The sequence below is a fragment of the Gilbertella persicaria genome (genome assembly GCF_025201335.1).
Source record: "Gilbertella persicaria strain CBS 190.32 chromosome Unknown B0P05scaffold_16, whole genome shotgun sequence".
Taxonomy (NCBI): domain Eukaryota; kingdom Fungi; phylum Mucoromycota; class Mucoromycetes; order Mucorales; family Choanephoraceae; genus Gilbertella; species Gilbertella persicaria.
In genome coordinates this window covers 281807-294370 of record NW_026251977.1, presented here as the reverse complement: position 1 = coordinate 294370, position 12564 = coordinate 281807, and the positions used below count along the sequence as shown (strand labels likewise).

The following is a 12564-nucleotide window of genomic DNA, read 5'->3' as shown; positions in this document are numbered from 1 at the left end:
AAATTACCCGTTTGTCCAATCGGGAATCATAGACTAAACAATTTTGTTCTTATCTCTGGGCCCTGATTGATTATTATTTTATTTGATTGGACAATACTTGTTTTTTATAAAGTTCCAGTTTATTAGATTTAGAGCAATTGGTGCCTTTTCATGATTCATGAGCGAGTTAAGTCTGAAGTTATTTTTTTTTCCTACTCTATACCGACTTTCCCTTCTTCCCGCGCTCACGTTGCCTTTGCCCTTAGAATAAAGAAACATGACATATGCTCAAAAGCAGTTTGCTATTACGTCTTCTTTTTTTTTGTAATGAGAAGTATTTCAATTGGAATTCCGCGTATTCATAGAGAATAAATCCTTGTTTGAAACATGTAGTTTTTTTATTTTTTGTTTGACTGATCCAAATGAATTACTACCAGTCCAAATTAAAAGTACACGATGATGAAAAAAAATTTTGAAAGAAAAAATTTTTTTTTGACAAGTCCCAAGTGCGCTCTTTTTTTTTCTGAAGTCTTTTCCCTTATGCCTTCCACTGAAAACAAAGTCTTAGAAAGCGCTAAATTTATTGCAGAGGTAGACTAAAAAAAAAAAAAAATGAAGAAAAAAAATGAATTTTCCGTTGTTTTAACGCGCTCTAAAGCATAGCCAACATGTCTCTATTCCTCAAGAGAACATAGACAGTGCTGCCAAGACAGTATGTGTACAATATAAAACAAATTATAATTACTGATACAGACGCAAGATTATGCATAACATGAAAAAGAGACAGTATAGTACAAAGACTTGGAACGAACACCCACTACATCCTAAAACAGCTGATTGTCGCACTGTAGATTGGTATACACACACATGAAATGAAACAATTAACAATAGCGTACCATAGGATTTTTCTGATTGATTTGCTTAATTTCTCTTTTTGGAGTGATTTGGATGTTTCTGATAAAAAAACCCCACATCCTGATCGATATGCAATTCACTACGAGGGCCAGGCTTACACTGGTTATTGGTCATTGTGTGCTGCTATCAACCGTGGTTTGTGTCTTTATTTTACTTTCAACGTAGTTCTCATCATTGCTCTCTTCAGCATTGGATCACGAAATACCGATTACTGATCCAGCCTATTACGGGAAAAAGGCTTCGGATAGTGAACTAGCCGAGATTTTTAAGTCTGATACAAAAGAACCAGCTCCGATGTTGTCTGAAAGAATCAGAGTCATGAGGGAAGCTGGTAAAGTCTTGTGTGAAGTAAGTTTCTGTAAGATGTCATATGTATCTCATATCTTTTGCAGAAATTTGATGGTTCTTTTGTGAATTGCATCATTCAGGCCGAGCATTCTGCTGCTAAACTGTTGGATATCATTATCACAAACTTTGGTTCTTTTCATGATGTACATGAGTTTCATGGAAGAAAAGGTAAAGAAAAAGACAAAGAGTGTATATTGATTTATATAGTGTATATTTTGAAGCGCGCACAAATTTTGATAGCTGACTTATGGTATGTGAATCCAGAAATCATATAGTTTACTAAAAGTCTGGATCAAGGGCATGTTTTGATAACACAAGCTATGGTCAATTTGATGATATTGACTCCGTTACTATGTTCGCTGATTACAGAGTACCTCAAGCATTATATCAATTGGGCTTGCTTCGTTATTCTGCAGAACTTGTTGAAAAACTCGAAAAAAGAATTTACTTCCCTTCTGGATCTAATGATGAAGTAGAAATTCGAGGCAATTCTATCTGGGTAGTTGAATTGGTACGTGAAAGAATCAGCAAGATAGACCCAAGCCTCAAGATAAACGCAATCCTAATTGATTTCTATGTTTGGGACATGGCAAAAGAAATCCAAGACCAAATGACAGTCCCCACACATTGCACAAGAAGTTGCTTTTATTAGAGAGAATAAAAATAGACCGGCGGCAGTCATAAAGTTGTGCCGAGTATGAACATGTGACTTTTTTTATGTAGACCCGCGGTTTAATCTTTTACCATAACATTGAGAAGATCGTCAACTCGTATTCATCTGATAAAAGATTTTTCGAGACGGAGAACTCGGGTAGGCCCGTATAATTTCTTTTACCCTTTCTCTTCTCCTACTCTCTTTTTAGATAGGAAAAAGATATTTTATTTGTTATAAATGCCTCAATAACCACATGTCAAAAAGATAAAATAAACCCTTAAATGTTTGACCACGTCAATCGGAGAACATGATCTGTCTTTCTTTGCGTTGGTTTAATAAAACCCAAAAACTGAAGCTCAGCAACTGAGCGAATAAACCGCGCTCTGGAGATTAAAGTTAATTAAATTTACAGAATCGTATCACTATCACTTACTGAACTTCGTTTTTTATCATTGTCTTCTTAGAGGGACGACTTTCTCGCTCAACAAAGGATTCAAAGGCAATATACCAATCGTATAAATTGATCATGCGCCCACATTCAAGGTAAAGCTTGTAGAGAATACAGGCATCATCTTCTGAGGGTAAAATCTGATCGGTCTTTTCAGTGTTACAACAACTGCAGTTGATATAATGTTGTGGTTGTGTCAAGGCTGTTTGAACGGAAGCTCTAGGTTGAGGTGCAAATGACTAGCTCCTTTGTGAGCATATTATGCATTTATATTGTCGTACTTACCTTTTCATGTAATACTACATTTGTATAATATACAAGCTCAAATAAAGGCACTGTAGTATATGGTCTTAAGTAATGGCTAATTTTGGTCATTAGTCATCAGCGTGTCTTTTATCATCTTACCTGAGTGTCTTATCAAGCCAATCTGCAATACTCATTGCGATCTTAGATGCTTCTGTGCCCTTTCTTTTTAAGTGCTCAATAGACTGTGTTTGAACCTTTTTGGCAGTTTCTGTATGTCTTCCTCCCCCATCATCTTCAGGGAGTACCATACCCTCTAATCGCTTTGCTTTTCTCTCCATTCTTGCTGTATAAGAATCATCAGCGCCGACTAAATTTTGGTAACGCGCCTCCCATACTGAGAGTTGTTCCAAAGCAATTTGATTGATGTTTTGATAATCGTGTTGATTGACGAGTTTTCTTAATTCAACCAACAATTCATTTGTGTGCGTCTCATCCATTTTTCGTACTAGATTGGTCAAGAGAGCAATCATTTTTGGTATTTCTTGCGTGTTTGCTTCAAGGGATTCTAGTAAAAGCAAATGTCTTGACTTGCGGAGGCTACTAAAGCGTGGGAACTGTGCTTGGAGTAATACAACAAGGTTAAACCCTAATCTAAATTCCTGTTGATACGTTTTGATGTCATGTAAAAGTACAGGAAGTGTCTCAGTCAGCAAAACATGGTCATCTTCCAAGAGACAAAGTGCCTTTTTAGGTTGTGTGTCTACAAGTGATTCAATATAATTCCTAAACGAGCTAAGCATACGAATGTGTGTAACATGGTGTTCGCTAAGCATATCTCTGTCCAGCCAGTCTTGAATGGTCTCTTTTGTATCTTGTGAGTCTTGTTCAAAAAGCGGTAAGAAGACAGAGAGTGGATTGCCATAGAAATGATGCATAAGCGCATACTAGTTTATAAGTAACAGTGCGCAGACTATTGAATTTACCTTTAAACTTGCAGTTACTTTACTGATAGAAAAGTCATACAAGTAGAAGCGGTCTAATAGGAACTTGAATGGACGAGCACCAAATTTCAAAGTACCTGTTGAATTGAGAAATAACTAAAAATAAGGGATATCGATTAGCCTACGGTTCCTATTTCTTATCGTTTTACTTGCTTGTTCTAACACTCGTTTAAACCACACTTCACTCAATTCTAGCTTGAATTTCTCAATGCGCAATAAGCCAATGGTCGCCTTTGTAAGGGATTGATGTAAAATTTCGCTTGATGTTGCAATACCTACAATGCATATGATAGGGATGCGTTGTCGATACTCGCTATCAAAATGTCAACGTATTTTTGTCGTACAAGTTGATAATTACCTGCAAATAGAAAAGAAGTCCTGTAGCACACTGGGTTCAAACGATTCAAAGTCTTGTAGAACGATAACCAAGTTTGGACTATGGTCTAAGTTTCTATACCATCCTTCAAGTAATCGCATATCGTATGGCAAGCATTTACTGGGCTTTGCTTTAGACTGTCCAGTAAGACTATAGCCTGTGCTTGTTCTCTAAGTATCATAAGTCACTCATTCTTCACGTTTCTTTATCTTACTTGGTCTACTTGAATTGTATCTTCATCTTCCTCACTTTCATTCTCTGCTTCTTCCATGTGGGTATCCATCATTGTCGCACTGGACTTAGGAGTAGTCTTGGTCTCCATAAACTTTTCAATTAATGCCTTAATCATTGTCTTAATATTAGTACAGTCCTTGGACTGCAATAGCACAACCAAATTCTCTTTTTTTCGATTATTTTTAGGTGATGGTGGTTCGCTTAATTTGACTGCAATATGTTGAAACTGTTTGCCATGATCTGGTGTATTAATACCAGCAAAAACAAGACCTGTTGGGATTTCATGAAAAGGTAATAGTATAGAGCTATTGAGAGTTAAGCCAATGACCTATGTTCAAGCCTGTTGTTACCTATTACTCAAACTATGATCCTTGTCAACAAAATCACAAATGTTCTGTACAGCATGTTGATTCATATCTAATAAAATATTCTATCACAACATAAGCTATGTGTCTTTTTTTTTTACTGACATACATTGATGGTTTGATCCATCTTTGACCAATATGCTTCAAAGGATTGTTTTCGATAGAGCATGGTTTCCAAAGACTCTTGTCCATTAAACAACTGCTGAAATCCATTATATGATATAGGTTGGTCTTCTTCCTCTTTACTGTAATGAGCTGCTTGTAATTCTGATATGGAAAAAATAAGTTTATGCGCCTTGTTGTCTATAGTTACTTTTTGTTTTGGTTTTCTTTGGCGTAGTGGACTGGCTAAGAGTTGCGCTTTGTCTCTTTTTTGGTAATACCAAGAAGCAACCCTATCTTATGTAAATAGAGCGATCTATTGTAAGCTCGATCGCATTTTACCTCTGAAATGGAGTCAAAGTTGTCTCTCACAAGTGCAGTTGAAGTATTGACCATGATCAGATCTAAAAGGTAATCTAAAAAAAAATTGAAAAACGGAGACGTGTCAAATTCAAATGAAATACAGCACGTCTTGATGCGAAAAGGCGTTTTTTTATGGATAATGCAACAAATCTTGGATTTTCTCGGTGAGGTGTAGGCTATATCACTTAAAGCATGTTTTTACACTATGTCTTTGGTAATTCAGGCACTCAAGTTTGTTTAGAAACTTATCAATTGTATTTATATGATAAAAGGCCTTCAAAAAATGAAACACTTCTTTTGATTTCTTGCACAGAAACAATAGCTATGAAGCCAGTGTGAGCTTGATTGCACAGAACCTTTGTGCCTTTGACATAGAGGTAAGCATACTGAAGGCATGTAGTGTTGTCTAGTTCAAGACGCTTCATTTTATGGTATTGGATTCAATTCCCGACTGACTGCTCTTTTTATATTTTTTTTCCAACTGACATGGCCAGGTTTTTTTTTTTTTTATTGTACAAGTCCTTAGTTACTGTAAGCACAAATTATTTCTCGGTCTTTCCACTCAATCCTTTTCTCTTCTTTAGATAATGTTGCGACTCTTCTCACAAATCTCTCTTCAAAACAGCAAGCGCTTCTACTCTACACCTGCTTATTCGGTTTCACGAACCACCAACAAGGGTCTTCCTGTCTATTCCGAATACAAGAATGGTGGTACTCGTCTCTTGACCATCATCCGTAAGATTCAAGGTGACTCTAATGCTTTGGCTAAGGATATTACTACTGATTTTCCTGAAGCTGTTGTTCAGGTCAATGCCACTACTCAACATGTTGTGATTAAGGGTCATCATGTCAATGAAATCAAGGAATGGTTAATCAACAAAGGTTTTTAGAAAAACGAAATAGAAGCATTGGACACTGTAACAACAAAACTTTATGTAAATATATATACTGAAATAAACAAGTAGAAAGAAAGCTGCTTTATGCGGACAAGTAAGCTTGCGATCGATTGTTATAACAACGTTTTGGCATAAATGATCAGTGTATGAGTATATAAGCAAGAAAAGCTGTGATAAAGAGAAGCTAAGCAAGTGTTGATTGGTATGAGATGATGGCCTACACGATGTATATGAATTCTATAAGAAACAAATGCTTTTTTTCACGTCATGGTCTTAAAAAAAAAAGCTTTGAATTCATAATGCATGTTGCTTATGTCTATTTAAACTATCATGAAGTTTTGCTTTAAAGATCACCCAACAGCCAAACCAATGGTACCGCTCTATTGCTGGACTTGAAAGAAATGATTCAAATAAAAAAATGAATTGTTTTGATAGTCTGATTATCAAGTAATGACACATTAAAAATGGTGCATTTAAGCTGTGATTCGAGTATTTTTGCTTTAGAGGTCATACAAAACTTGCTAGTTATGAACTTACAAAAAGTGTTGAATGCTGCTTGAAGTGCCAAAAAACATAGAAAAATAGAAATATAGCACATGTATTGTGTAATTGATGAGTGACTGAACAAAAGACATCAGCGTTTAGCTGTGTTATACGCTTTTGCCAAACTTTTGTATTTGATTTTCATAATACCTTTTTTCTTTACATCCTCAAACAATAACACGCCTCCTCTACAATTTTTGCTACTAGGCTTGCTTGCTATCTCGTTGTCTTTGTGCATTTTGAATGCATCAAGGTATCATGCACACAAAACACAGTATGGTCGGAAGTTAAAAAATGGATATAGATAAGTATCCACTTACTATTCGAACTCTATTAAAAAGGAGGCCTTTTATGTTAATTACAGTGTATCACGAACTTTGAATGCAAACTTAAAGGCAATGCTAAAATGGATTTAGCTTTTCATCTTAGTAAACCCATTTTCTTTTCCACCTACGTATTCAAAATCCAATGTATGTGTTTTATCTGTCCGAAAGTAGTGACTGCTTTAAAGAGAAAAAGGTATAGAGTGCGTAAATATAAAGCTACACGGAAAATGGTTGGATATCTTTACGATTTTCGAAATCAATAGTGTAGAGTAATGACTTAGTCTTAGCACTGTTTCAATCCTGTTTGGGATTGCGTGAACTTGTTATGGTTCATGGTAAGGAGGCACTGTTGGGTGACGCAGGAAGGCTGTCTTGAGTTGCTGTTTGGCTTCTCTTGTTTCCAGCACCTCTTTTGAACAGAGTCTTTTGCATCGATACAGCAGCAGTGTCATGCTTAAGATGAAAGGCTATAACTAAGCTAAAGTCTACGGATAGAAACAAAAAAGTATTGATTTGTGATGACCTGAATATTGAACTTTTGCAATCTGCACCTTTATTATTTTGTCATTATATAAATTTACGTGTAACCAAGAGTGTCATTCTTAATTACAACTCTTTCGTTCACTTTCATTTCTCCCCATTTCTCTCTAAAACTTTTAAAAAACACACATACTATCTCAAGACTACTTTTATAATTATCACTTTTATTACCAGCATCACTTGGTTAGTTTTAATTATAATTTGCAATCATTAGTTACAAACTTATTAACAAACAAATAAAGTTGGTATTATTCTTTTAGTTAAAACAACAGTCCACAAATTAGTATGTTTAACTACATATCTCTAGTTTAGCATGCTTGTGTATGCGCAAAATGCGTGAGTTTATTAAATAGGTCTGCGTTGAAGGCAATCTTCAAATTTGGCAGCAGAGTATCTACAGAAGCCTTTAAGATCACTGTACAAAATTCTATTACAAGCAACTGCAATTCTCGAAGTCAATGTCTCCTCTTCCAAAAGCTGTTCCCTCTTGAGTTTGCTTTTGCAAACCGACCAGAATTGCTCAATGGGATTAAGCTCAGGCGAGTAAGGGGGGAGGTACACGCACTTATAGCCTCGGCCCTCAATGAGATTCTGAATATCTTGATGCTTATGAATAGGAGCATTGTCCATGATCAAATAATGGCCACGGAATTCCTCATGACGATCCATGACATCCAAAACACAACTGATGAAATTGAAGTAATGTCCAGTAACTGTACCATTGTTACTGGCCACTTTTGCATTCGAACCTCCTGCTGCTTTTCTTTTCTTTGATGAGGGTAATGCTCTTGGTCTTCTTACATTAATGTTAACAACACCAAAAGGCGAGATGGCACCCAAAATGGTAGTAGTTTTTGCTCTTATTTTGGGCACTTTCACGATCGCACGCTCGCCTTTTATATATATATTATTGAAATTTACTTAAAAAGAAAAATGAAGCGCGGCTCTTGGAACATGTTACCACATTGGAGTCCGAGTCGAAGACAACAAGAATTGTTATAGGCACGACAAACAATTAGCATATTCAACAGAAAAAAATGGCGTAGTTTTCCAGCTCTTTTTTTCAACATTTTATTACGAAAATGAATAACATTATTTTTGAAGACGGGTTAGGAAACCAACATGACATTGAAGGAAACGAAGTTGTAGAGTTTGAAATGGAAATTGACAACGAGATGTATCCAGTCGAAAGCGTAACAGACTACGATAGATACACAGATTTAAAGCCTCCCGAGAGAGGGATCGAAAAGAAAGCTGAGTTACCTGCAGAGCTGAAGCAAACACCTGCGAGAACAAAAGCATATAAGCACTACAAGGATGCTGAAAAAGAAAGGTTTTTTTTTCTTGTCGAAGAAAAAGGAATGAGTGTTCGTGTTGCTGCCTTGGCCCTCAACATTAATGTTCGAACAGCACAAGGCTGGGTAGCCAAGAACAACAAAGATCCTCAGGAGTATATCCAAAGGGCTACAGGCAGTGGAAGACCTGTAGGCAGACCGCCCATTTTAACTGATGATCACAGAGATTTCATGATCGAATGGACAGACGAGAACACAAATTCCGTTACATTGGACGACATGCTTGACGTATTGACAAAAAAATTTGGCAAACTCGATATCAGTAAAAGCGGTTTCAACAAGTTTGTCAAGGATAAGTGTAAGATTACCTTCAAGCAGGCTCGTTCCCAAGCTTTCGAGAGAAACAGCCCTGAAAAAATCGAAGAGCGCTATCAGTGGGTGAAGAGATAGATGAAAACAGATACGGACTTCACTAGCAACTGTGTGTTCATTGACGAAGCTGCTTTCCATATCAACCTTAAGAGAAATTTCTCTTGGTCCAAAGAAAATTCTTTCCCAGCCCCTCTTTTCTCAAAAGCCGCGCATTCAATTTTAAATTTTTTTTCTTTTTTTTTTTTTTTTTTTTTTTTTTGTAAAATCAATCACCAATCTTAAAATGTCATCGTTAACAGAAGCACTTAAAAAACTACTCAATGAAAAAGTGTCTTTCCCAAGTCTTTTAAAGGGCCGAGAAATCCATGATCGTAACGATGCCAAAAATACTATGGGAGCAGCTATCAAAAACTTGAAAAAGAAAAAAGAAATAATATCACAAGTAGAAGATCTTGAAAAAGATTGGCAAGATGTAAACGTTCACACATAGGAATTAAGAGAGACATAAGAATTAACACGTATTATAGTTTTTGAACTCTACGGAAGCCGATGTTTTCTTTGAGTCTCAGGAATATAGACGAAATGTGATATTGGAAAGTCTTTCTGAAATGAATTATAAAAGTCGCGTAAGACGCGGTTTTTTTGATCAAGAGGTAGGCTGTCTCAAACTCAAATGTTAAGTACGATTCTCAAATATGATTGTTATGTAGGAAAGGGGCGAATCATCTGGTGCTGGCACGGCGCAATCGTTTAAAAGGGTCCGTACTAAAGTAAGTAGAATACGCAGTATTTTTTCACATATTAAATACTCCATAATTGAAAATCTAAGCCCAACGAAGGGGAAGAATCAACTAGTAGTTCACCCAAATCTGAAACGTCATTGATAATTCAAAAGAATATCTGGACGATTTGGGCCAGTTTCCTTAACACGTTCCTTCAAGAGGAGGCTGATGATGTATCAATGAACCATTATAGGTGAGTTGAAATTTGTGAGTAATAAGAATAATGCTGATTCTTCTCTAGCCTAGAGTATTTGGGCATCATTCAAGTTGGTGAAAACATAGGAAACAATCAAAGTCGAGCAACATATCCAAAGGATTTAGTACAAGCTACCAATCAGTTATTAAAGAGTAGCAAGCAAGACGTTTTTTCCAAATTTAACTCTTCTTACAAGGAGTGGTTTGACTCGTTGGTAAGTTGATAAAAAAAAAACTGTATTACGATTAACTTTTGTAATAGAATGACAGCATTGATAAATGTCATACTTTGTTGTTAAAAAACTCTTTACGCGTTAAAGTTACAAACGATCCTACCCTTACGTTCTGCTATGAATTTTTCATTATATTGTAAGTTATACTTTGGATACCTTTTGGTTACGAATATTGATTTTTTTTTTTACAAAGTATCGGCCAAGTTTATAATTCATCTGAAATCACTGAAAAAGAATCAATTTATAATTTCAGAGTAATTTGGAGATTTTTTGACGCTATTAAGATGGTGACACCGTATTGCAAATTCATTCCTGGAGAAACTCGTCTTCAAGCCATCAATTATGAACTGAAACGTCGAGGTCTTTCATTATCTCACTACTACAATGCAGACGGTATTCTTATCGACAAGGATTTTGATCTGGAACTTGTGATTTTGGAGACAACCGGGCCATTTGGCTTGAAAGACGTCCCTCGCGAAACCACTGACCATATCAAGGCTGCATATGGATTGCTTGCGATGTTACATAAAGTGGCCTACTGCTATGAATATGCTGATGCTGATATCTTTAAGAAGCTGAAGGTGTATTTTGTACACGCTGCTGAAGAAAGACTTCGCCTTTGGTCTTTTGGCCTTGTTCAAAAGGAGCTGTATATCTTCAATCGTGTAAGAAGTGCAAATCTGTCTTTGACCCATATTGGCTCAAAAGAAAACTTCATGGATGTCACGAATTTAATGTGGGAACTCAAGGTATATGAATGTTGAAAATCAAGGTTTCTTTATTAACTGCATGCTTTTTTTTTAAAAAAAATAGATTAACATTGACAATTCCCACAAAATATTGCAAGACATAAAAAAAAACCATGAAGAAAACAAAAAAGCCATTGAACAAGGCCTTGATGGTCATGAAAAAATTAAAAAATTGGAAGAACTGCTGGCAGAAACTGCGGAGGTGAAGTTGTCTTCTCGTGTCTCAGAAGCTGAAGACATATATGTCTTCCCTTCGGACAATGAATAAAATCTATCTTTGCTTCAAATCAACCAATGCACGAGACAAAAAAAAAGGATTCAAATCTATTTCTTATCAACAGTTGACTTCTTGCGAGTATTATGTAAATATGACTTTGGTTTCTCATAAACATAGTCTAAATATATCTTTTCTAAAAATGAAGTTTGTCCTAATAAAGATTTCAGTCTTGGCCATATGTTGACTCTATTATCTCTTCCTTGTCAGATTAGAGTAACAGAAAAGCCTCTAAAAGAGGAAGCTCTATTACTTTATTAATCATACACAAATAGATTGTTACCATCACCTTAGCTCTTTTCCTAGAACAGTTACTAATATAGCTTCAAAAATATAAAGATACGTTAGATATAGATGAGTTATTTCATACCTTATGAAAATAAATCAGTGAAGTTTTTCCCTCTGAATGGCTTCACCAGCATTCATTCTGATACAACACTAAGGTATTGAAGTTTTAGTAAATCAACTTTAATACATATAAACATTTCTAAACAACAATAAAAAACCAATTTACTCCCTAAAAAAGAGAATGTCTCGGTTACTGTAACCCATTTATGGATTTGCTTTTGTAGTTTGAAATACGCAAGCCGTAAATCAGGCTAAAACTATAATAGGATTAATTACCGTTTCAAGCATGAAATATAAAGTCTTATTTCATTAATCTGGAAACAAAATTAATTGTTAAATACTTGAACATAGTGGATTATTCTCCAGAAGTACTCCAAAAGTGGGAACAATCTGACCATGAACACCATAACGACACCAAATCAAACACTTGCAAGTGTAGTTGTTGTGCAAAGTTTCTTTATGTTTGTGCAATCCAATCCTTTAAATGGTGTATGAGAACCTATAAAGGGATATCAAAGATACTATTGGAGGGGGGCACAAAACAGTGAATAAGTCCCCTAATAAAAGTAAAGATGGGCAAAGCTACAAATGTTCACGACTTCTATAAAATTAGGTAGAGCAATTGTTTTTTTTTTTTTTTTTTTTTTTCAAGTTTCTTAGGAACCACCATTTTTTTAAGTACCAGTAGTTATAACTTGCCTGATAACCCAAACAAAAACGGTGGTCCGGTAAAAAAAAAAAAAAAAAAAAAAAAAAAAAAAAAAAAAAAAACAATGGTCCCAAAGAAACTTGCTTTTGATCATCGCTCTTTGAAAACGCGGTTTTTATTAAGAATATCTGCTTTCTCTAACGTCATACAATATCCTTGTATGACTATACAGAAGTACGTTATATGAAAATCATTGTATCTTAATAGAATTTCATCTTCGCGGTAAAAAGTCAGCTCGCAGTCCATTTCAAAGAGCAGAATAATTTTTTC

The 12564-nt window shown here is 35.5% G+C and overlaps 6 protein-coding genes across 6 annotated transcripts; 4 read left to right on the top strand and 2 right to left on the bottom strand.

Moving 5' to 3' along the window:
- The first annotated feature begins 398 nt into the window (after window positions 1–398).
- B0P05DRAFT_538680 (uncharacterized protein) lies at window positions 399–2076 on the top strand. The gene is made up of 8 exons (XM_051577864.1): window positions 399–570; window positions 638–691; window positions 740–834; window positions 881–1029; window positions 1082–1242; window positions 1287–1410; window positions 1450–1492; window positions 1540–2076. Exons 1-8 carry the CDS (start codon window positions 436–438, stop codon window positions 1892–1894), a joined length of 1116 nt encoding a protein of 371 aa, XP_051435699.1. The 5' UTR covers window positions 399–435; the 3' UTR covers window positions 1895–2076.
- Window positions 2077–2174: 98 nt separating this feature from the next.
- Window positions 2175–4069, bottom strand: B0P05DRAFT_468657 (origin recognition complex subunit 3 N-terminus-domain-containing protein; the record flags this gene model as incomplete). Its single annotated transcript, XM_051574442.1, has 8 exons — window positions 2175–2280; window positions 2331–2584; window positions 2631–2706; window positions 2751–2911; window positions 2960–3535; window positions 3575–3688; window positions 3758–3905; window positions 3951–4069. The coding sequence occupies 8 exons, from the start codon at window positions 4067–4069 to the stop codon at window positions 2175–2177; spliced, it is 1554 nt and encodes a 517-aa protein (XP_051435698.1).
- Window positions 4070–4432: 363 nt separating this feature from the next.
- B0P05DRAFT_66312 (uncharacterized protein) lies at window positions 4433–5172 on the bottom strand. Its single transcript, XM_051583819.1, has 4 exons — window positions 5012–5172; window positions 4881–4935; window positions 4677–4834; window positions 4433–4632 (listed from the first exon to the last, which is right to left on the bottom strand). Exons 1-4 carry the CDS (start codon window positions 5063–5065, stop codon window positions 4549–4551), a joined length of 351 nt encoding a protein of 116 aa, XP_051435697.1. The 5' UTR covers window positions 5066–5172; the 3' UTR covers window positions 4433–4548.
- Window positions 5173–5616: 444 nt separating this feature from the next.
- On the top strand, window positions 5617–6341 carry B0P05DRAFT_538669 (mitochondrial large subunit ribosomal protein-domain-containing protein; the record flags this gene model as incomplete). The annotated part of the gene is made up of 2 exons (XM_051577863.1): window positions 5617–5949; window positions 5995–6341. The coding sequence occupies one exon, from the start codon at window positions 5620–5622 to the stop codon at window positions 5920–5922; it is 303 nt and encodes a 100-aa protein (XP_051435696.1). The 3' UTR covers window positions 5923–5949; window positions 5995–6341.
- Window positions 6342–9287: 2946 nt separating this feature from the next.
- Window positions 9288–9570, top strand: B0P05DRAFT_457504 (uncharacterized protein; the record flags this gene model as incomplete). The annotated part of the gene is made up of 2 exons (XM_051573957.1): window positions 9288–9476; window positions 9532–9570. Coding segments are annotated over 2 exons (228 nt in total), but the record flags the coding sequence as incomplete, so codon positions are not given.
- A 761-nt stretch (window positions 9571–10331) lies between these two features.
- B0P05DRAFT_578882 (uncharacterized protein) lies at window positions 10332–11231 on the top strand (the record flags this gene model as incomplete). Its single annotated transcript, XM_051581887.1, has 3 exons — window positions 10332–10354; window positions 10408–10963; window positions 11028–11231. The coding sequence occupies 3 exons, from the start codon at window positions 10332–10334 to the stop codon at window positions 11229–11231; spliced, it is 783 nt and encodes a 260-aa protein (XP_051435694.1).
- Between the last annotated feature and the right edge of the window lie 1333 nt (window positions 11232–12564).